Source organism: Macrobrachium nipponense, chromosome 18 (assembly GCF_015104395.2).
Source record: "Macrobrachium nipponense isolate FS-2020 chromosome 18, ASM1510439v2, whole genome shotgun sequence".
Classification (NCBI taxonomy): domain Eukaryota; kingdom Metazoa; phylum Arthropoda; class Malacostraca; order Decapoda; family Palaemonidae; genus Macrobrachium; species Macrobrachium nipponense.
The window spans coordinates 74,114,620-74,138,619 of NC_087211.1; the positions used below are offsets into that span (position 1 = coordinate 74,114,620).

Sequence of the window (24,000 nt, forward strand, 5' to 3'; positions counted from 1 at the left end):
AAAGAAAACGGAACACTAGCTGAATCCACTGCATAGAAAACGTGGGTTAAGATTTGCAGAGGACCTGTTAATCATCATGAGATAATGGCGCTGCTCATCGGTCTCTTTCACAGTGTTAATTCAGTTACATTCAGGACATTCAGAAATAGATTTTGATATAAAAAGAATCGAATTGAATTTTAAGCCAGAGCGCTTAAACGGAAATTGACCGTAAAAAGGTTTGAAAGGTGTAACAGTAGGAAAACTCGAAACTGCTACAAATGTTAGGAGATGGTGGAAAGTAAGAAGGATGAAAGAGAATATGAAAGGTGGTACAGTAAAACAAACGAACAGGGTTGCAGCAAGGGGCCGAGGGGACGTCGCAATGGACCATAAGTAATGCATATGTGGTGCACTGACAGCACTAACTCCTACAGTTTAATGTAAAAAGACTGACGAAGGCTGGGGGTTGGTTGTGGGTGGATTAAGTAGAATTACCGCACCTTACAAAACGAAATAAATAGATCAATTATTATCAAACCCACAAAAGGCATCAGCAGCCATAACAGGGTTGTTCTAAGGCCCAGAGCTAACACAGTGAGGTTTGACGTTTCAACCCCGGATAAAATAAGGTTAGAAAAATCATGCTAACTCAAATGCCAGTCAAAAATAGTACTGAAACTTTTTGTAATATTTATTTCTGCATTTTATTATATATAGTCGTACTGTACAGTGAGGATAATAGATGGTAAAATTGTTCACTTATTCAATTGGTATTTATGCCTCATTCTATTATTATTATTATTATTATTTTATTATTAGACCCTCTTTTAAACCTTTTCTTTTGAAACTTATAAGGAATATTAAGGAGACTCACATAAATTGAACTTGAATGAAGCAGCCATCATTGTTAACATTATATTATTATTATTATTATCATTATTAATGCTGACACGAGGCAGCTAACGATAGTTTGCAGATTCAGTATTCTCACGTGTCCTGGTATTTTAACCTCTTCGAATGATAATTTCAGTTTTATCAGTACACTAGTCTGGCAAAACCAACCTGTCACGTTGCATGATATCATAACCCAATTGATAAGCCCTGGGAACCACCATTTGTCTAGTTTATTCTGGTTTATTTTCCTACAAGTTAATTGCGCGCCAAAATGTCACGGACTAACCCTTTTCGCGCCAGTGTCCACCATGCAGCATCCGCGGACGACAACGTTACTTCTTCTTGGAAGTCTTCTCCTGGGTATGTTTGAAAGATTCCCTGTTATTTGATTCTCTTGAATTTCTCTTTCATATTATTATTCTAGATTCTTCATTGCCTTCTTTATTTTTATTACGTGTGCATTCATGAATCTATTCATGTTTGAGAGTATTTTTTTTTTTTAGTTTTCTTCCGCATCTTTCAGTTTGAAAAGTAATGTCTTCTGAAACTACGGAACCAGCCAGCGTTGCTTGATGCTGCTTATAACTCGGTCATTGGTCTATGCGCGTCCTATTTTTTTTTAAGCATTATGGTAACAATGTATATTTGAAAATCCTAAAAATACTAGTTTTGCCTTTTAAACACCTTATCATTATCGAGGGAGATACCTTTTGGAATCAGCATAAGAATTTCTCATAAAGTAATAGCAATGTGTGACTTAGCACTGCATATTCAGTTCTTTAAGCACCAGTGTTGTTTTATACTAAGGTGGGCCACTCACAGTCGATCTGGTCGTACGATGAGAACTGAGTGAGGGGGACACTCCCAAAAAATTACTGCTAACTCACGTTACTGGCTACTGCCCGGTCTGACTGAACAAAGTAGTCAGTCTTAAGTTGGCAGCCACATAGTTCGGACGTGGCGGAGGGAATATCTGATAATGAACCATATATGCTCAGACTGTGCCGTTGCAGCCAATATAACAATAAAAAAAAGCCACGAGAAAGAATATTGGGTCAATGATTGGTTGTTGAAGAAAGAAAATCTCACATTTATTGCTTTTAAAGGAAATACAAGTAGCTCCCAGGGATTGCTATGATAAGCGTAAGTGTGGACGAGGCAACATTCAATTTTGTAGGAAGATAATAACGGTCATGCAAAAGGACACATGCATGACGAAATCCACAATGCCCTATGAAAGGCCAAGTGCCAAATTACGCTACTTAGCGACTGACTGGTTAAGACCAGTCAGTGTGGCCATGTCGCTCAAAGCTCTTGGAAGAGTCATGCTATAGACATGTTAAGCTATTTGGACAACACTCTGCAAAGACTATATAATAAAGATAAATAAAACTCGTGTATACATATTTGTGTCTTTGATAAAACATAAACTAGCTGTTAGAAACTCAAATTAATTGACTCTTCTACAAATATAACAAACAGTTCGTAGTGTATAAAATAAGGAAATTACAAAAGTGAAAAGGTAATAAATCTTTGTGTAACCAGTCATTACACTACACTATTTCGCAATCAACACCAAGTACCTACAAGAAAATTATAAGGGTTTGAGGGAGGTTTCATTACTTCCCATTACGAGTTTACTATTACACTGTCTCCAGTTCTCCTTTAAATCATGTATCATTTAGGAGCTTTTTAGCATATATTCTTATTTCGTTTATTTTCTTATTTTTCTTTTACTTTGGAATATAACTGATTAAACGTCCTGAGCAAGGCACCAATTTTTGTTTTGTTTGGAGAGATTACTTTACGTATTGTATTCTATATATATATATATATATATATATATATATATATATACATATAATATATATATATATATATATATATATATATATATATATATAATACATATAATATATATATATATATATAATATCATAATATATATATATATATATATATATATATATATATATATATATATATATGTATATATATATATATATATAATATATATATATATTACGTAATTTGGCACTTTGAAACCTTGTCGTTACTCCAGGATCTAGAAACGCTGCGGCCTTCAATTTCCAACATCACTGTGGTGAATGAAAGTTTTATGTAAATTTAATTTTGTTTACAGTCATAAGGTAAATTGCAATTATATAGAATTTTGCAAAATTCAGTATGTAAGGAAAATAAGAAAAAGATGTATATATCATGTCTAAGGGAACGACACGTCTTAGGCACCACTGCCTGATTTCTTTGATGTCTATACTCTCCTTAATTCTTTCCGATATTAAGGTCTTCTACTTATCATTTATCTTCTTGTTCACCATTTCTTTCGTTGCAGCAGGAAACTTTTTCTTTAGTTTCTCAAATATCGATTGATAAGCTGCATTTCTTTTGTGCTTGTCAGATGATTCTTTACTTTTTATATTCCACAGACATTGCTATGACTTATAAATCTCGAAGAACCCCGTCCAGAACTCTTTATCTATCGAAAATCTGACATGTTGAACGATATCCTCTTCTGTGCCGTTTCTTGGTAAATGAACTTCCAGTTCATCAAGCCTCGTCGAAGACACCACTCACGGTCAAACTATCAGTTCTGAACGACTTAATCTGAAAAACCCCTATTTGACTGTCGTGTCGGACCGTTAGGTGCACGTTCAAACCTCAACTGGCAAGTTTGTCGGTCCGGCTCGACTTCCGGGCTTGATCAGAACTGACTTGACTAAAAAACACCTCACTCTCATTCAAACCTGCTTAAACCCCGCCCATTTCGATTGGGCATGACAAATCCCATCTAACGTGAGTGGCCGGCGTAATACTCTGTTATGCTAAAATACCATAACATAAATGAAGTAATGTTTTCAGCTCCTTAAATCATTACTAGAGTAACCTGAATACATAATTGAGTTGAAAATGGATTTCAATGCAACAACGTATACATGCAGTCAAGTATACGTATATATGCTTATATATTTATATATACATACATATATATACATATATATATATATATATATATTATATATATATATATATATATATATACATCGAGCTACGAAATGTCCATTTAAATCTTGATTCGCTCTACCTCGGAATTAATATCGACTAAAAAACATTTCCTCTTCCGTTAACACTTTATAAAAATATATTAACTCCGAGCTGGAGCGAATTAAGGTATTAAAGGACATTTTGTAGCTCGATGCATGTATATGAATCACGGTAATGTTAATATGACTCATATATATAGTCATATCACATTATATATATATATATATATATATAAATATATGTGAAATATATAAACTATAAATATATATATATATTTTATTCATTTGTATATATATACATACACATATATATATATAAAGCCAAGCACAGGAAAAATAAAAGAAGAGTTCAGCGCTTTCGTGTTATTTCAACACATTAATCGAGGATACACTGCTAAAAACACAGAAGAACATCTCAACAAAAGTAAGCATAAGAACTGACAATATAAAAAAAAACAGTATTCAAAGTCAGGTTAAATATAATATATATATTATATATATAGTATGTATATATATATATATATATATATATATACGTATATATATATATATATATATATATATATATATATATATATATCATAAGGATGTCCAAGAGGCTTTTATGCCAATGAGACTCCTGTACATCTTGATAGCCACACATCCTCGCACCGACCGGACTCAACATTACGTAATCTTACTGACTGACCTCACGAACATCGTTAAAGGCCCCCTGTTTTAAAACAAATAAACGTGTCCCAGATACGTATTAGGAAGCACCCTAAAAGCAGGCGATAAGAGGTCCCTTAGAAACCCGCTAAAAGATGCCCTAGTTGCATGTTGATGTAGTTACCGCTTGATTTTTTTTTTTTTTTAGAAGTGTGTAAGTTCTCTCGACGGGACTATCAGTAATTCTTCCCGTGACCTTCGCGTATCAAGAAAAGTTCTGATAAGATCTGAAACCAGATGTGACGTCTTAATTGAGAGAGAGAGAGAGAGATTGATTGATGGCTTTATTAAAGATTATCTGGCGTCGCAACTGCTAATGGTTATTGACGCCATTACAATGGAATATTTAAAACATATGTTTGCATATCCAAACGAACAAATGCATTCATACGCACATACATACACGCACAGGACAAAATTATTAGCTTAAAATAAAAGCATTAAAAACTCACTTACATTTAATAGAATAAAATTAATAAAGGAAAATTCCCATGAAAAAAGAAATTAATAGATAATCGTAAAACTTATTAAACTTAAAAGATTGATGTAAAAATTAAATCTTGTTTTAAATACCAATGGCATTAGTAAAATTTAACAGGGCTCTTTCATTAAAATCTGCCCCTAAAAGAGAGAGAGAGAGAGAGAGAGAGAGAGGTAGTCAAGGTTAAGATGCCTTCATGAGAAACAAAGCTGATGTTGTTTATCTCTGATGCTTTTTTCCCGTCGCAACAACAAAACACAAGTTCGGCTGTTTGTTGTTTGTGACTTCATGGGCGCACTGCTTTGTTTGATTCTTGTCGATGAACTTCGTCTATATATCTTTGTTTATTTGTTTTTCTTGATGAGTAAAAAAACAAAAATGCGTCTCAACGCTATGTTTATTTGTCCGGAGAACTAGATGAGATTCATACGAGAACTTGGTTGCTGGCCATTTTTATTTTTAGAGATTTGCTGTTCTAATGGAGGTATGTCATTGAGGTTAATTTTTTATCTTGTATACTTCAGTCATAGTTATGTTCATACATACATATATAAAACTTACATACACATACTATGTTATATATATAGTATATACGTATATATATATATATACACACACATATATTTATAATATATAATTATATATATAATGAAATGCCATAAATGTTTATATTGTTATATATATTATATATATATAATTATTATGTATTATTATATAGATACCACCACTCATACATGTATATATATATATATATATATATATATATATATGTATTATATATACATATATATATATATATATATATATATATATATATATATATATATATATATATATATGTGTGTGTGTGTGTGTGTGTGTGTGTGTATCTATGATTTAGTGGTTAACCTAAGTCCGATGCCACGGAAAGGAAACAAAATGGTCCTGCTTGTTGAAAAAAATCCATTGTTCTTTTGTTTTTATCTGAGCATATACCTGGTCGGTAGCCAACTGCAGTAGCTCAAAGCTAGGTTAACGAGAGGTCGTGGAAACAGCAACATTAAATCCACCAAAAAATGTTTGCATAGAACCAGAAATGGTTGGCTTAAAGAGTAGACAAGGTATCAGTCACTGACACATTCAGACCTTGAAGGATTCATTCTTCTTCGCTAGGATCTGCAGCGCAGTTCCTCGAGACCAAGGTAGAGGGGTTCCTGGAGGCCGTCCTGCGTCATGAGTTCAACAAAGCGTTTGAGACTGGGGCCGTTAGTCCCATCCTCACAGAGGTTTCGCGAAGTAAGTCCTTCTGCCCCTGAAGACCAGATTATATGGCAAGCCTGGCTGCCCCTTCTTGTGGATTTTGCTGTTTTTATTTACATTTTTACTTAATCTTAACATCACGTATCTGAGATAAATCTAAGTATGTTAGCATGTGTCAATCTTTATCACATCACTGTGACATTTCATTTATTTATCAAGCAACAAATTTCGTCACTAAAGTCAGAGATAGTTGCTGTTAATGGTACAAGCCCAGTCAGTCGCTGCCACTTATCAATTGCAATCCCCTTTTGGTATTATTTCCAAGGTAGAGTGAACTGAATGATAAATGACAATTGTGGCTTGATGTTTGTTAGCATGAATGTTTTTAATGAAGAAACTCCTCATTCCTGCATGTAAGCATTAATTCATTCTTATATATATATATATATATTCTTACACTCCCTACAGAGCTAGACCTGGAGAACATGTTGGCACAGACCTCGCAGTGGGACTCCAAAACCCAGGTCTACGATCCGCTCCTCTGCTCTCTCTGCAGTTCGGGTGTCGCTGAGATCATCCATTTAGTAGAGACTGGGACGGACCCAATAACCATTATGGATTCCCTAGTTAACCTTTGTGTTAACTTGGGCATCTCAAACGAACCATTTTGCTACGGGGTCATCACTGAGGTGGAAGTGAGTCTTCAAGGTCTTTCAGTAGTCACTGAGATTAGTGAGGGACGCAACTTGGCCAGAGGTCTATTTCTTTCAGTTCATATATATCTGCAAGGTGTAGAAACAGACTTTCATAGCTGGCCACCCAGTACAAGCTTGGGTTTGCCAGACATAACATCCCTATAATGAGCCCATGCCAGCCCCAAGCCTAGATGAACCTGTAGGACCGACCAGATTGCCTGATTAACGTGTTAAATTAATCTGCTTGATGTCACAGCACCCATAGTCATAAACACTGACCCTGGCCAGTAAAATTGGTTTTCACTGAGGCTCAGGAACCACCAAAGCAAATGATTAGTTATAAGGTCTGGGGAACAATTCAGCGAAAGATTATTAAATTCCAATATCCCTTTCATGTCCGAGGATTCTTTTCTACCTTTGAATCTTATCTTGACACCAATGCCAGAGAGTGTCCTAGCATCAGGGCCCAAAAAATCCCGTTCCAAAATATTTAATGGAAATCTCAATATTTATAATGTCATTACAAAGCAACCTTATATGATGCTTCTCAATTTTGACTTTAAACCTTCAACTTCTTCAACAGACTTGACGAAATGTATTTCTTCTCTTACTTTGTAGCCACACCTCATCTGGATCTTGGAAAACCGCCACTTGACTGGGAAGGATGTTTGTGGGATGGTCCTTGTAGGATTTGGCTGCAACACAGACAATCCTGAGAGGCAGTGGGAGGTTCAGATCCCAGATGGGCCAAAACCACCTGTTGTAGATCCTGTGCTGCCACCTGTGAGTTGTTAAGAATTACTATTGAGAAGTGCTACCAGTCTCAAGTGTCTCTTGAGATTATGAAGGTTATTTCTAAATCAGATAAGTTATATGAATAGGTTTGTTTTAAATGGCGTCAGTTAGATAAAATTTCATTTGATTTATCACAAACAAGATGACTATTTCCTTCTTGTGTCTGCATAAACTTCCATGGGACATTTTAAAATTGAGAGATATCAAGCGATGTAAAATAAGAGTTATTCCTAGAGAAATTTCTATTTTCCTAAGTAATTTCAATAAGTAATATCAACAAATAGCTACATTACAATTCAGATATTAGTTGTTCATCATGGATCAAATGTGCTTTGCTCCATTTCCTAACAAAAGGAAGGCTCGCCTACAATGAGGATCTTACATTTAGCTGACACTCATTTCGACCCCGAATACCTGCCAGGCAGTAACGCCGAGTGTAAAGAAAAGTACTTCTGCTGTCGGGCAGAGAGTGGTGAGTACTTTTCTCTGAAGCAAGTATAAAATCAATGTACTGTTGCATTAGATTACAGTATCTGCTGTTTATCTATGTCTAAAGAAAGCAGGTCAAAGGACTTGCTCAGTCCATCACACTGTTCCATGCATCACCTGAATGTGGAATTTTCTGTTCACCTCATCATTTCTTAAACCGTTTCATACTCTTTTTTCTAGAAAGACACATATTGTCTAACAGGTGAATGAGTTTGATTTGGACAGGCAGTCTTTTCTCAGTATTTCCACCACAGAAAAAAATATCCAGTTTAAGGAAGTCAGTATTCACAATTCTATCAGAAGGTTTTCATGTCCACTATTCCAAGTAGTTTCCATATGTCAATAAAAAATTCCATGTTTCGTGATGGAAGGTCCATTTCGTTATGAATACTTTGGTTTCCATGCATTGTCTAAAGACATTCTCCCTCACATTTTGCATGCTGTATATAACAGAGACCTAAGTTCCCTAACACATCTTGCTTTTGATAGGTTTTGTTTATTGGTTCCCTTTGCCAACGGATATGTCCTGTTTTCCATAGGTCCTCTGGAAAGACCAGAGGCAGCAGCTGGAAAATGGGGTGACTACCGTAACTGTGACGCTCCACAGTGGCTTCTGCAAGCCATTTATGATCACATTAAGACAACTCATACGGTGAGTAAGCCCTAATAATGAGTATTGGCGTCTGTGATAAGGTTCTGGAATCAAGAATGAAATAGCAGGTGAGGTTTTGACTTGGAAACGAGAGGCTTATATATGAACAATTCAAGATACCAACTTTTTTCTTGCTTTTTCTTCTCCACCTACTACATCTCTTCATCAATATCTCTTGTGCTCCTAAAGCCCTACCAGTTTCCTCCTTCCACCCTTTTTCCATCACCATTACCATTTCTTTGGAGCTTTCCTGCTTTTCCCCTTATGTCTCGCTTTGTTTCTTTTTCAATGACATCTTTTGCACCATTCCAGGATATAGACTTTATCATCTGGACAGGGGATCTGGTACCACACATCATCTGGAATACCACACGAGAGAGAAACCTGGAAATCATCCGTGAAAACGTTCAGATGATTGCAGACAACTTTCCAGGAGTCCCAGTATTTCCTGCTATTGGGAACCACGAATCTCATCCTGTAAATACGTGAGTAGTTGAGGTCTTTGATTTTTCCTCTCAGCATAGAAGTGATGATTCAGGATAAGGGTCTTTCTAATTCACAAATTTCATGTTCTCCAGGATTTTGGACATATCAGTTGTAATTTTGATGCTGAATTCAGCCAAATGTATAACCGTATTTCATTTTACAGTTAACTTTTTATCATGTGAGTTGACAATTGGTTGTACCACAGGTTTCAAACAATATAAGACTAAATTTGAAGTCATCATTGCAAGAAGACTGGCCTTCAGAGCAGTAAAACAATATCTGTTTACCTTCACAAATTAAGTGAGATGATTATGTTATACGGCTAACATAAATATATTTAGGATTTTTCCTAGATACTGACGCCCAGCAAAGTTCAGGGGTCGTTATCAAGGTCTAATATTTCTTTGGGGCCATTATTGTTGCTATATTACAGTCTTTTGTTTGTGTTTTAATGGTCATCCCCAGCTGGCTTGTACCAAACCCTTAGGGGTCACTATCTAAGAAAGATCCCATATTTTAACTCCATGGTACATAATGACTACAGACGGAACTAAATACAACTCTTGATTTCAGTTTCCCACAACCTTACATTGACAATGAGTTTGACATCTCTTGGCTTTATGACGAAATCTCAACCCTATGGACTACCTGGCTGCCTAAGGATGTTGCTGACAGCATTGCCTACTCAGCTTATTACTCAACTCTCATCAAGCCAGGATTGAGAGTCTTGTCTATTAACTCTAACTACTGCTATGGTTTCAACTGGTATGTGGGTTTTATCCTTCTTTTTCATTAATTTCTGACATAGTTTAGTCTTAATATCCACTGTTTTTATAATATGTTTCTTTATAGGTTCTTGTGGCCAAAGACTTTCATAGGAAAGGCAAATCTTTTCTTCTAAAGAACTCAAAGCTTTAATCTTTTGTCTATTGCAAAATTTTATTAATTAATGATTTAACCTCATCACACACATTGCTCTCAAATTGAAGAAAAAAAATTGCTTTAGATACTTCAGGTTACAGCTGTGGCAACACTGATCCAGTTACTCAAGTTTATCATGTAGTCAGTTTTAGATTTCCCCCTTTACTGCTATTCTGATTAGTAGGCATAAGTCACTGAATCTTTGTTTGAGTTTCAGGCATCTCATTTACACTGACATAGTTCCAGGTACCTAGAGCACTTAGTCCTTTTGTAACTCTACAATTATGATAAATGACCCTGTAAGTTATTCAGTCCCTTCAGAAATTAAAGGCAGTTTCATTATAATGATGATGAACAACAGCACAAATTTACAGTAAAATGTGCCTTGCTGTTGAACTTTTCAGTTCCAGAGGACCCTTTATTCCTCACACTGTTGGACTGTCAAACAGCCTCCCAGAGGGTGTCGTGCAGTTGGAACCTTTTTAATAAGAGGGGTCTCTTCTCTCTGTATTTCCCTTTACTTCCTCTTACATCTTCCCAATGAACACCATATTCTTTGGAAGCTTGAATTTCAAGTCAATGGCCGCTGTGGGTTTGTTCCAAATGAATAAGTTTCATCTGCTGAATAATAATCATAATAATAAACAGAATAATAATAATATGGCAATCAAGCCCCTGAACCTTTCACAAACTGTAGGTGGATCCTTTACGATGATGTCGATCCGGGCGCTGAGCTGGACTGGATGGCAAAACAACTGAAGGCTGCTGAGGAAGTGGGAGAGAAAGTGTACATTATCAACCACATCCCTCCAGGTCACGATGACTGTACAAAGACTTGGAGTCACCAGTATAACCGCATAGTCTTGAGGTAACAAAAGCTTTCTTGTACTTTCGGAGGTTGCCAAAAACGTTCTGGTAATCAGAAATCGGTAAATGTATGCATTTCATTATAGCCAGATTATGGTACTGATGCAATTTCAACTTTGATTTTCTGTAGGATAAGAGAACTGTGGACAAAGACACCCTGTAGACTGCATTGTCCCAAGTACTTATATAATTGAATCTATTCTAATGCAAACTAACCTAACTCAACCTAAACTGATAAATGATGATTGGAATACTCTCCAAAAATCTATAATAATAAAATTCAAGTGGATTTTTCTTGTTTGTCCGCCCTAGCTGGGGGCTGGGTAGGTATGGGATTGGAAGGGTAGGGGATATATGACACAGCCACCCTCCTCCTGAAAATATGTTTGTCTGCCTCATGTAGGGGCTAGGTAGGTAGGGGATTGGGGTGGTAGGGGAAACATGAAGGCCAGCGCTGGTTCTAGCGCAGGATGACGCGGGCCATCAAGCTCCTCTCTAAATAATATATACCCTACATTTCTCACAGGTTTGAGTCCACCATTGCGGGGCTGTTCTATGGCCACACGCACAAAGACCACGTCATGATCTTCTACGACCCCGTGGACGCTACACGTGCTTACCACGTGGGCTACGTGGCTCCCAGCCAAACACCCTACCACAACCTCAACCCAGGATACAGGATCTACACCATCGACGGAGACTATGAAGGCTCCTCTTATGTAAGGGATCTTCTCATTCTAAAGGATTTCTGATTTCAGAATTTAATCCTATGAAAGGAGGGAAGGAAGGTATCTCCAGATGACATTAGTATATCTTAGATCTCAAAAAGTCCTCTGTGGGAGTGGTACTACCAATACGTAATGTTCGTTCTTGGGTTACCAACAGATGCATTGCTTTCTGCCATTTAATTTGATTTTCAACATTATCTTGCTTTATTTTTCACATTTGTTCTAAGAAAAAAGGATTTAAAGTGAGGCCTTCGGCAGAGTAGAAATGACTCATAGTTTCGTTACACCAATTCATAACAATAATAATAATAATAACCTCAGAGTACCTCTTACAGTATAAATCTAATAATTTTCAATTATAAAGGAAGAGAAACCTCTCTGAGTCACTACACAGATATTCCAAAAGTTGTAAAATGACTCATTCTGAAGCTATCATGCCTTTCTAGCCTAAAGGAATTTTGATCGAAAATATCAACACGTAAAAAATGCGTTTTCTGTACATCGTATAAACAAGGCCACCGAAAATAGATCTATCTTTTAGTGGCCTCGGTATAAACTATATGAACCGCGGCCTAGAAAACTTTAGCCACGGCCCGGTGGTGGCCTGGCCTATATCGTTGCCAGACACACGATTATGTCTAACTTTAACTTTACATAAAATAAAAACCACAGAGGCTAAAAGGCTGCAATTTGGTATGTTTGCAGCCCTCAATCATATATATATATATATATATATATATATATATATATATATATATATATATATATATATATATGTGTGTGTGTGTGTGTGTGTGTGTGTGCTTTACCTAGTAGAATAATTTCAATTGATGGATTGATTAAATGCTATTAAGCCAACGTTACAACCAATACGATCGTAGATCAGAAATCAATTATTTACCAAATGATTTATGTACACCAATGGAAAAAAATTCAGTGTTTTCGTTTTTGTCACGAAGTAAAATCAATTTATTTATTTATTTTTTGAGTTTTCAGTAAAAGAAAGCTATTGCGACGGCTTTGTCCGCCCTCAGATCTAAAATACTACTGAGGCTAGAGGGCTGCAAATTGCTACGTTGATCATCCACCCTCCAATCATCAAACATACCAAATTGCAGCCCTGTAGCCTCTTGTGGTTTTTATTTTATCTAAGGTTAAATTCAGCCAAAACCCTGCGTCTGGCAACCCCATAAAGTCACCACGAGGCTGTGGCAGAAAGCGTTATGGGCCCAATGTTCTTCGAAACATTGGCTTTTAGCAGTGTTACCATACGCAGTTCTTTCTTTCGTTAGTTATGATGTAATGGTTAGCATTTGGAAAATTTAATGGATAGACTGCATATTTTCCGATGTAGAATTATTTTCCGTGACGTGAATAAACTACATACATGTCACTAGCTTAGCATAAAGTATTTTTGACAAAGAAAAATTAAGGATTTCAATAAAATTCATTTGTATAAACAAGCAGGATATGTTTTATAACTATATTTTCACAATAACACATAAAAAGGCAAAGTGAAGAATTCTATTCCTCAGCGCCGTGGCTGTGCTGTGGTCAGAATATCCACGGAGGGTTGCCAGATGTCACTCGAAAGCCACACTAGTAGACGAAATTCCTCAAAACGGCAACACTGTGCAGCCATGGCTCATGCAGAATTATACTATGCACAGAAAACTGCATTATTTTACTTTTTCCTTTTTAATTTTTGCAGCAAGTTCTGGATCACGAGACTTGGATCCTGGATCTCGATGAGGTGAACCAAAGCGACGATCCGAGATTCTTCAAGCTTTACTCGGCCAGAGAATCATATGGGTGAGTCTTTTAGGAATCGTCTAGCTAAGCCTTGAGAATCACAGGACGCCTGGAATTACTGTAGTTTATACAAGATTGGTTTAGCCATGGAATCTTTAGCATTTACCTCCAAAAATGTTCAGTGTGTTGTCCAGAAAATTATTAGTAAATGTACTATGGCTATTCGATGGGTACACATATGCATAAGTGTACGCAAGTACTTACTCATACACAATAGGCATGCGTACACTCAAATACACATACACATACACAAACTCACACACATATATATACGTAATCGCGCATGCGTACACACACATATCTGTATATATATATATATATTATATATATATATATATATATTATATATATATGCATATATATAGATATGTGTGTGTGTATGTATATGTTACACATTTCTTTGGCCCACTGCTAACAATGTCTTAAAACATGGAAATTCCATTTCACTTAAAACATTATTTTTCTAAAATTCCGGGAGGCTTTGGAGCCATTTCTGGAGACGGGAGAACATTTACAGAATAGGGGAGAATCCAGGCGAATCCGGGAGGGTTGGCAATCCTGGTATATACTATATACATATTTGTATATAGATGCACACACACACACACACACACACACTTTCAGCCATTCAGCGCGTCAGCTAGAAATCCATTGGAGTTCTTCGACAGCGAGATGGAGGAAAGGAAGTGGGAACAGAGGTAAAGTAAAAGGTTGCAAAGTGGTTGCTGCAAGTGACCTTTAGTAAAGCCTACAGTGCACCACATGAGGTGCACTGACGGCAATACTCCTCCTGCGGGAGTCACAGTTGAGAGTACAGGTACTATAGTAGTTTCACATCAACCGTGCATTTGATGTCTGGGTCAGTCCCTTACGACGCTCCTGAGTGGCTGTTGATAAGCCAGTCACAGGGCTGGAAACGCTCAGTCTCTCTCGAGAGTTCACATGGGTACGATCTGTGTTCCACCTCTCCTGAGGGATACATCTTTCAAAAATATCCGTCAAGAGATGTGGAGCATACATTCTGCCTATGTGAACTCTCTCTCGAGAGACAGTTTGCAGTCCTGTGATTGGCTTATCAACAGCCAATCAGGAGCGTCGTAAGGGACTGGCCTAGACATCAAATGCACAGCTGATGTGAATCTACTTTACCTACAGCGATGTCATTCTCATCATCAATTACTTCCAGCCTTGAGAACCTATTCCCAGCAACGTGGTCTGACCTGGTGGACCAGATGACACCCGCCAACAGCACAGTCTTCGACAAGTTCTTCCAGTGAGTACCAGCTGATCTTTCCTAGACAGTGAGTCCCCGTCCCTCTCCCCCCCCCCCAACGGGATTTTAACCCGGTATCGATCCACCTTTGCGGCGCTCTGAGTACCATTCCGTTGGGGATTAGGGTGAAAACATCATCAAAGTATTGTACTATAGTAGATTCACAATACCCGTGAATCTGATGTCTAGGCCGGTCCCTTACAACGTGCCTGATTGGCTGTTGATAAGCCAATCACAGGGCTGGAAACTGTCTCTCGAGAGAGAGTTCACATAGGCAGGATGTATGTCCCATCTCTCCTGAGGGATACTTTTGAAACACGTATCCCTCAGGAGAGATGGAACGTACATCCTGCCTATGTGGACTCTCTCGAGAAACAGAGTTTCTAGTCCTGTGATTGGTTTATCAACAGCCAATCAGGAGCGTCAAAAGGGACGGGCCTAGACATCAAATGCACGGTTAATGTGAATCTACTATGGGTTTCGTAAAGACGATGACCCCCGAAAATCCTTGGGGTCGCTACGCAAGAAAAACGTTCATTTCAGTCTCTCGGGATCCTTACTCAGCAGTTGCTTGGACAGACAGTCATAGACTCGTTAGATTAGCGTATCAGTCAATGAGATTAGATTAGCTTAGTAGGTGACATAAATATTGTATAGTTTTTTTTTTATGTAAACTACGATTTACTTTCATCTGCGAACATTAAGTGGACCAGGATGGACAAGGCAGCCTAAATTTGGTTCCTCCATTGCCAGAAGAAGAATGGTAGCGAGACACAGACATTTAGGAAGATAGTCACAAAAGTCGTCATTGGTGTCAAGTGGTGTCAAGCGGTGTCTAGACAAAGAAAAAGAGAACGAAAAAAAAAAAAACACCGGCCCCTTGATCCAAAATAGACATCAAATTTGAAAAACACAGAAAATGAGTATTCCAGGTTTTTCGATGTGGAATGCTGAATACTTCACGGAAGCTCATAGCTGATAAAATGCAACTTAGTATTATATAAACAAATAAAAAAAACGAAAAAACTGAAAAATCATCTAGATATAAAATAAGTAAATAAACAAATAAAAAATAAAATCTTATTAAATATTTATCTATTATAGGATTTTATTTTATTGTTTTATTTGCTTATTCTTTATTAATTATCATACAATTTAGAAAATAATTGTTTTAGGGTAAATAATAAAAAAACTGGGGAAAATAATGATACAAAATTAAACTTAAGTAAAAAATGAAAAATGAAAAATAACATTCATATAAAAAAATCCATGAGATAAAAACTGTGACACTGACACTTAAATCTGACTGCGTTATTTAATAATAAGAGAGAGAAGAGAGAGAGAGAGAGAGAGAGAGAGAGAGAGAGAATGGAAACACACATATTCATATATATAAGTATATTATAATAATATTATATATAATATATATAATATACTAAATAATACACAATATATAGTATATAATATATTATTAATAATATATATATATTATATGTATATATATATGTATGTTATATATATATATTCGGTTTCTCTATATCACCTTTTGGACTTTGCTATCATACGTTGTTATTGTTGTTGTTGCTGTTGTTGTTGTTGTTGTTAGTGGTGTTGTGCTAGCACGGGCTCTTGATCAAAGAGCGGCTCTCAATCGTCATTCATTGATCTGAAGTGGGGAAAAAATTGGCTATGAGTCAAACGAGTAAAAATACTGGCGCTAAAGTGAAAAATGATCACGTACATTCTCCACTTTCCTCTCGGTACGAACCTCGACAATTTTGTTTTTCATCGTTATTTCTCAAACATCGATCACCTGAGCTTTGAAATCATAAACATCCTATTTTTTCATTTCTTTCCTATATTCAGACTATTCTCCCTATACACAGGCACTACGTGAAGGACGCCAGGCCCTACTTAGAGGAGGGATGCGACGAAAAATGCAAATACAACTTGCTCTGTCGTGTGGTGGTGTCTGACAACTCCGATCACTCCCACTGCGATGGTCTCTGATTGGAGCCTCTCGAGACTGACACGTGCAAGATCACTGTCCACTGACTGTACCGTTGTTAGACGTAGGAATGAAAAGTCCTTCAGTGTTAATTAAATTCTTATATTGTTTATGAATGTCGTTCATTGTTTATTTAAAGTCCTTCATTTGTTATAAAATTGTCGATTATTTTCGTTTGCCAGTGGTATGCTTTGGGTCCATTCCAATTACAAAAAATAAACAAATAAATGAATGATGCGAATCGAGTTTTCTGTACAGAATATAATGCTGTATGAAAATCTCAGCCACGCCCTATGAAACTTTCAGCCACAGCCGGGTGTTGTTGGCACCTATTGTGGTGCCAGAAGCACGAACATGGCTAACTTGAACCTAAAAAAAAAAAAAAAAAAAAAAAAAAAACACTGAGGTTAGGGGGCTGCATTAAGTATGTTTGATGATTGGAGGGTGGATGATCAACATACCAATTTGCACCGCTCTGGCCTTAGTAGTTTTCAGAATCTGAGGGCGGACACAGACAAAAAAAGCCATCTCAATAGTTTCCGAGTCTTTTATGCCATTCTGTTGAAACCAGACAGATCTACGGTATTGTTTACTCAAGTATATGAAAAAGAGCATTTTCCTCACTTGAAAGCACCTTAGCAGGTGCACTGCAGGCATTATTGAAAGGTTGTTTGCAGCGTCTCTTCTGCCCTTAGCCGAACCTGCTTCTTCACTTATCACTTTATCTCTGCTCCCACTTCCTTTCGTCCATCTCATTGCCCAACCACTCTACCTCCCTCTTTTCATCTTAAACACTGATTGGCTTAATGCGCCCCATTGTTTGTCTTATATCATAATTTTCATAAATCAGTCGACTCTTTAGAATAAGAAAAAATGTCTGGTCCTAAATACACTGGTTCCTGGAGCACTGGTCAGCAGAACTTTAATGCCAATTGCCGTTGAGAAAGGATGTCACAATTACTAGCTGTCAGCTCAGGCACCGCCTCTCCTACCGCAGCAATCATCAACTCTGGAATTCCAAGAAAGAAATGTCTTCATCAGAGATTAATCAGAACTCTTACAAGTTCTGGAGTTATTGCTGACTATTTTTAAAGCATTCCTAGTCCATGAGTTTGTCTTTGCCACACTCCAAAGTAGCTTACTGCCTATGATATTCAAGCAGTGATTCTAAGCAATGTGTCATCACCTCTGATAATCAAGCAGGAACTCTAACCAATAAGTCATCACCTCTGATAATTAAGCAGGAATTCTAAGTAAATAAATCATCATCCCTGATAATTAAGCAGGAATTCTAAGCAAATAAGTTATCACCTTTGGTAACCAAGCAGAAATTCTAAGCGATAAGTCATCACCTCTGATAATCAAGCAGTGATTCTAAGCGATGTGTCATCACCTCTGGTAATCAAGCAGGAATTCTAAGCAAATAAGTCATCACCTTTGGTAATCAAGGAGTAATTCTAAGCAATAAGTCATCACCTCTGATAATTAAGCGGATTAAGCAAATAAGTCAATCTAAGCATAAGTCATCACCTCTGATAATTAAGCAGGAATTCTAAGCAAATAAGTCATCACCTCTGATAATTAAGCAGGAATTCTAAGCAAATAAGTCATCACCTCTGATAATTGAGCAGGAATTCAAAGCAATAAGTCATCATCTTTGGTAATCAAGCAGAAATTCTTAGCAATAAGTCATCACCTCTGATAATCAAGCAGGAATTCTAAGCAAATTAATCATCATCCCTGATAATTAAGCAGGAATTCTAAGCAAATAAGTTATCGCCTTTGGTAACCAAGCAGAAATTCTAAGCAATAAGTCATCACCTCTGATAATCAAGCAGTGATTCTAAGCAATAAGTCATCACCTCTGATAATCAAGCAGGAATTCTAAGCAAATAAGTTATCACCTTTGATAACCAAGAAGAAATTCTAAGCAATAATTCATCACCTCTGATAATCAAGCAGTGATTCCTGGCAAATAAGCTATCACCTTTGGTAACCAAGCAGAAATTCTAAGCAATAAGTCATCACTCTGATAATTAAGCAGGAATTCTAAGCAAATAAGTCATCGCCTCTGCTAATTAAGCAGGACTTCTAAGCAACTAGGTTATCATCTCTGCTAACCAAGCAGAAATTCTAAGCAATAAGTCATCACCTCTGGTAATTAAGCAGGAATTCTAAGCGATAAATCATCACCTCTGATAATTAAGCAGGAATTCTAAGCGATAAATCATCACCTCTGGTAATTAAGCAGGAATTCTAAGCGATAAATCATCACCTCTGATAATTAAGCAGGAATTCTAAGCAGATACATCATCACTTCTGGTAATGTAGCATTAATTCAGAAACTGGAAAACCTTGTGAGAATACTCACCATTTCAGAATCATAACTTCCCTTGTACAGAGGTACATAACAGCTCACAGAGAGAGAGAGAGCAGAGAGAGAGAGAGAGAGAGAGAGAGAGAGAGAAGAGAGAAATCACTTGCGCTATCATTGTACTCGTTCCGTCAAATCATGTGTGCTGTTTGCACTTAATCCCCCAAAAATTTCGCAGGAACAATCACAGAGGGCATTTTCCCAGATGGAGAATTTATTATTATTATTATTATTATTATTATTATTATTATTATTATTATTATTATTATTATTATTACTCAGAAGATGAAACCTATTCATATGGAACAAGCCAGCATCCAAAGAGTACGGTGTTCATTAGGAAGTAGTAAGAAGAAGTATAGGGAATTATTGAAAGAAGAGATCCCACTTATTAAAAAGAAAACCGAATGAATGAATTAATGAATAAATAGAAATGTATTAAAATGCAAAGAGAGTAGTATTAGTGCAGTAATGCATTGCATCTTGGCTTAAACTTCTGAAGAAGTTCCAATTGCACGACATCCTCCGGATGTGAGAAGTTCGACACAGCTTCTCCTCAGGCGGAGTCAGCTGTTATGAAATGCTTTTATTATTGTTATTTTCACAGCCTGTTATATTACGTGTTGAAAACTTACATTCACAAAATAATAATAATAATAATAATAATAATAATAATAATAATAATAATAATAATAATAATAATAATAATAATAATAATAATAATAATAATAATAATAATGGAGGAGTGGGTTAGGTCGTCAATAGACTTAAGTCAAGTTAAGCAACATTGGGGCTGGTCAGTCGTTGGATGGGTGACCGCTCTCCTCGGCGTTGATTCCTTGGGAAAGGATCTTTACCATAATTTCCTCAGTCTACTCAGCTGTAAATGAGTACCTATCCCTGATGGGGTAGGGTCCAGCTATGGGTTAAATAGCAAAACTCAGCAATGATGGAAAGAAATGATGAAATAAAACGACAACGACGTAAATGGAACCTCTGGCAACAGAGGAGCTTCGTCCGGCAACCAGGTATTCAACCCAATTGTAGGGGAAGACGGTCAGGTACTTGGAGGTCGTCATCCAGCAACTGATCACCACAACGACAGTAATGAACAGGCCTGAGATTGGAGCTACAGAGGCAAAAAGGAGAAATGGACAAGAGAAGAAAATAAGGAAATATGGAGATGCTACATCATAAAGCAACCCGACGGAGAGAGGATATAGAAGAAGATTGGTCAACATCTGGAATGAGAGGAATAACACCCCCCAAACAGAGGCAGAGGCTGCAGACCAAGTAAGGAAACATAAAGAAAAAGAACTGGCTCTCCCCAAACAGAAAGAGAAGAACTGGAAAGGGAAATGTCACACGACAACGAATTACACGAAGACGAACTGAGAGACGATGCCACAAAAGACGACAGGGAGGATGAGGTATCAAACAACGACACACGAAGAAACACCGACGAAGTAACAGAGAGGACGGAGGGTGGGTAGAAAAGTTAGACAATGGATGGAGCCAGATACAGAGAGAACAAAGATCCCCTCCATGAAAGCCTACAACACCAAGAAATTAAGGGAGAAAACAAGTGAGGTCAATGAAATAATGGGGCCTAATACACACCACCAGTATCACAGAAACAAATAACTTGACATATGCAGGAGCAAGATTAGTAGCAGAACTGATGGGGATTCGAACACCAACACCACCGTCACAACCAACCCAACAGAAACCAAAACAGCAACCTCCTTCGAAAGGCGCCTGGAAAAGCAAATCATGGTGATGAGATCTGACTTGAGTAAACTGAAAGAGATGGCAGAAAAAAAGGCTAAGCAAGCAAGAAAACAAGGGAGGAAACTCAACAAGAAATACAAAGTACAAGAGAGGGGACTAAACAACACAATAGAGATGTAAAACATAGGCTTAAGGCCAAAGCACACAAGATCCAACGGTACATGAACAGGAATAAAGGGATACCAACAGAACAAACTATTCGGACCAACCAGAAAGACTATACAGCCAACTAAGAGGGGAAGACAAACCACCCAGAAAATTCCTGAAGCCGAATCAGTAAGAGACTCTGGGAAAAACATATGGAGCAACCGGTATCAACACAACAAACATGCAACATGGCTCCAGGAAGTCAAGGAAGAAGAAACAGGGAGAATAAAACAAAGATTCACAGACATCACGACAGGACACAGTCAGACACCAACTAAAGAAAAATGCCAAACTGGAAAGCCCCCAGGTCCCGATGAAGTCCATGGATACTGGCTCAAAAACTTCAAGGCCCTACACCCACGAATAGCAGAACAACTCCAGCATTGTATCTCAAATCACCAAGCACCCAAATGGATGACCACAGGAAGAAAACATCCTTAGTACAAAAAGACAAGAGTAAGGGAAATATAGCCCGTAACTACAGGCCTATCACCTGCCTACCAATAATGTGGAAGTTACTAACAGGTATCATCAGTGAAAGGCTATACAACTACCTAGAGGAGACAAACACCATCCCCCAACCACGAAACGGCTGCAGAAGGAAGTGTAGGGGCACAAAGAACCAGCTCCTGATAGACAAAATGGTAATGAAGAACAGTAGGAGAAGGAAAACCAACCTAAGCATGGCATGGATAGACTATAAGAAAGCCTTCGACATGATACCACACACATGGCTAATAGAATGCCTGAAAATATATGGGGCAGAGGAAAATACACCATCAGCTTCCTCAAAATACAATGCGCAACTGGAATACAATACTTACAAGCTCTGGAAAAGGACTAGCAGAGGTTAATATCAGGAGAGGGATCTTCCAGGGCGATCACTGTCCCCACTACTCTTCGTAGTAGCCATGATTCCCATGACAAAAGTACTACAGAAGATGGATGCCGGGTACCAACTCAAGAAAAGAGGCAACAAAATCAACCATCTGATGTTCATGGACGACATCAAGCTGTATGGTAAGAGCATCAAGGAAATAGATACCCTAATCCAGACTGTAAGGATTGTATCGGAGACATCAGGATGGAGTTTGGAATAGAAAAATGCGCCTTAGTCAACATACAAAAAGGCAAAGTAACGAGAACTGAAGGGATAAAGCTACCAGATGGGAGCAACATCAAACACATAGATGAGACTGGATACAAATACCTGGGAATAATGGAAGGAGGAGATATAAAACACCAAGAGATGAAGGACACGATCAGGAAAGAATATATGCAGAGACTCAAGGCGATACTCAAGTCAAAACTCAACGCCGAAATATGATAAAAGCCATAAACACTTGGGCCAGTGCCAGTAATCAGATACAGCGCAGGAATAGTGGAATGGACGAAGGCAGAACTCCGCAGCATAGATCAGAAAACCAGGAAACAAATGACAATACACAAAGCACTACACCCAAGAGACAAATACGGACAGACTATACATAACACGAAAGGAAGGAGGGAGAGACTACTAAGTATAGAGGACTGCGTCAACATCGAAAACAGAGCACTGGGGCAATATCTGAAAACCAGTGAAGACGAGTGGCTAAAGAGTGCATGGGAAGAAGGACTAATAAAAGTAGACGAAGACCCAGAAATATACAGAGACAGGAGAAAGACAGAAAGAACAGAGGACTGGACACAACAAACCAATGCACGGACAATACATGAGACAGACTAAAGAACTAGCCAGCGATGAGAATTGCAATGGCTACAGAGGGGAGAGCTAAAGAAGGAAACTGAAGGAATGATAACAGCGGCACAAGATCAGGCCCTAAGAACCAGATATGTTCAAAGTATGATAGACGGAAATAACATCTCTCCCATATGTAGGAAGTGCAATACGAAAAATGAAACCATAAACCACATAGTAAGTGAATGCCCGGCACTTGCACAGAACCAGTACAAAAAAGAGGCATGATTCAGTAGCAAAAGCCCTCCACTGGAGCCTGTGCAAGAAACATCAGCTGCCTTGCAGTAATAAGTGGTACGAGCACCAACCTGAGGGAGTGATAGAAAACGATCAGGCAAAGATCCTCTGGGACTATGGTATCAGAACGGATAGGGTGATACGTGCAAACAGACCAGACGTGACGTTGATTGACAAAGTCAAGAAGAAAGTATCACTCATTGATGTCGCAATACCATGGGACACCAGAGTTGAAGAGAAAGAGAGGGAAAAAATGGATAAGTATCAAGATCTGAAAATAGAAATAAGAAGGATATGGGATATGCCAGTGGAAAATCGTACCCATAATCATAGTAGCACTAGCACGATCCCAAGATCCCCTGAAAAGGAATCTGGAAAAACTAGAGGCTGAAGTAGCTCCGGGCTCATGCAGAAGAGTGTGATCCTAGAAACGGCACACATAGTAAGAAAAGTGATGGACTCCTAAGGAGGCAGGATGCAACCCGGACCCCCACACTATAAATACCACCCAGTCGAATTGGAGGACTGTGATAGATAATAATAATAATGTGCTCCTAGAAACAGCGCACATAGTAAGAAAAGCGATGGACTCCTAAGGAGGCAGGATGCAAGCCGGAACCC

General features: G+C 37.7%; 1 protein-coding gene across 1 annotated transcript; it reads left to right on the forward strand.

Annotated features, from left to right (window-relative positions):
• Positions 1-1,107: 1,107 nt before the first annotated feature.
• LOC135197181 (sphingomyelin phosphodiesterase-like) lies at positions 1,108-17,212 on the forward strand. Its single transcript, XM_064224172.1, has 13 exons — positions 1,108-1,236; positions 6,280-6,402; positions 6,835-7,061; positions 7,680-7,844; positions 8,211-8,328; positions 8,885-8,997; positions 9,310-9,482; positions 10,057-10,248; positions 11,102-11,272; positions 11,798-11,990; positions 13,711-13,811; positions 14,998-15,084; positions 16,971-17,212. The coding sequence occupies exons 1-13, from the start codon at positions 1,185-1,187 to the stop codon at positions 17,092-17,094; spliced, it is 1,839 nt and encodes a 612-aa protein (XP_064080242.1). The 5' UTR covers positions 1,108-1,184; the 3' UTR covers positions 17,095-17,212.
• The last annotated feature ends 6,788 nt before the right edge of the window (positions 17,213-24,000 follow it).

What these genes read in the sequence shown, in the direction of transcription:
- LOC135197181 (XM_064224172.1), top strand. Translation starts at nt 1,185, where the DNA reads ATGCAGCATCCGCGGACGACAACGTTACTTCTTCTTGGAAGTCTTCTC. An exon ending in TCTTGGAAGTCTTCTCCTGG is followed by an intron (nt 1,237 to 6,279) that starts GTATGTTTGAAA and finishes CTTCTTCGCTAG; the next exon opens with GATCTGCAGCGCAGTTCCTC. An exon ending in ACTATGAAGGCTCCTCTTAT is followed by an intron (nt 11,991 to 13,710) that starts GTAAGGGATCTT and finishes TAATTTTTGCAG; the next exon opens with CAAGTTCTGGATCACGAGAC.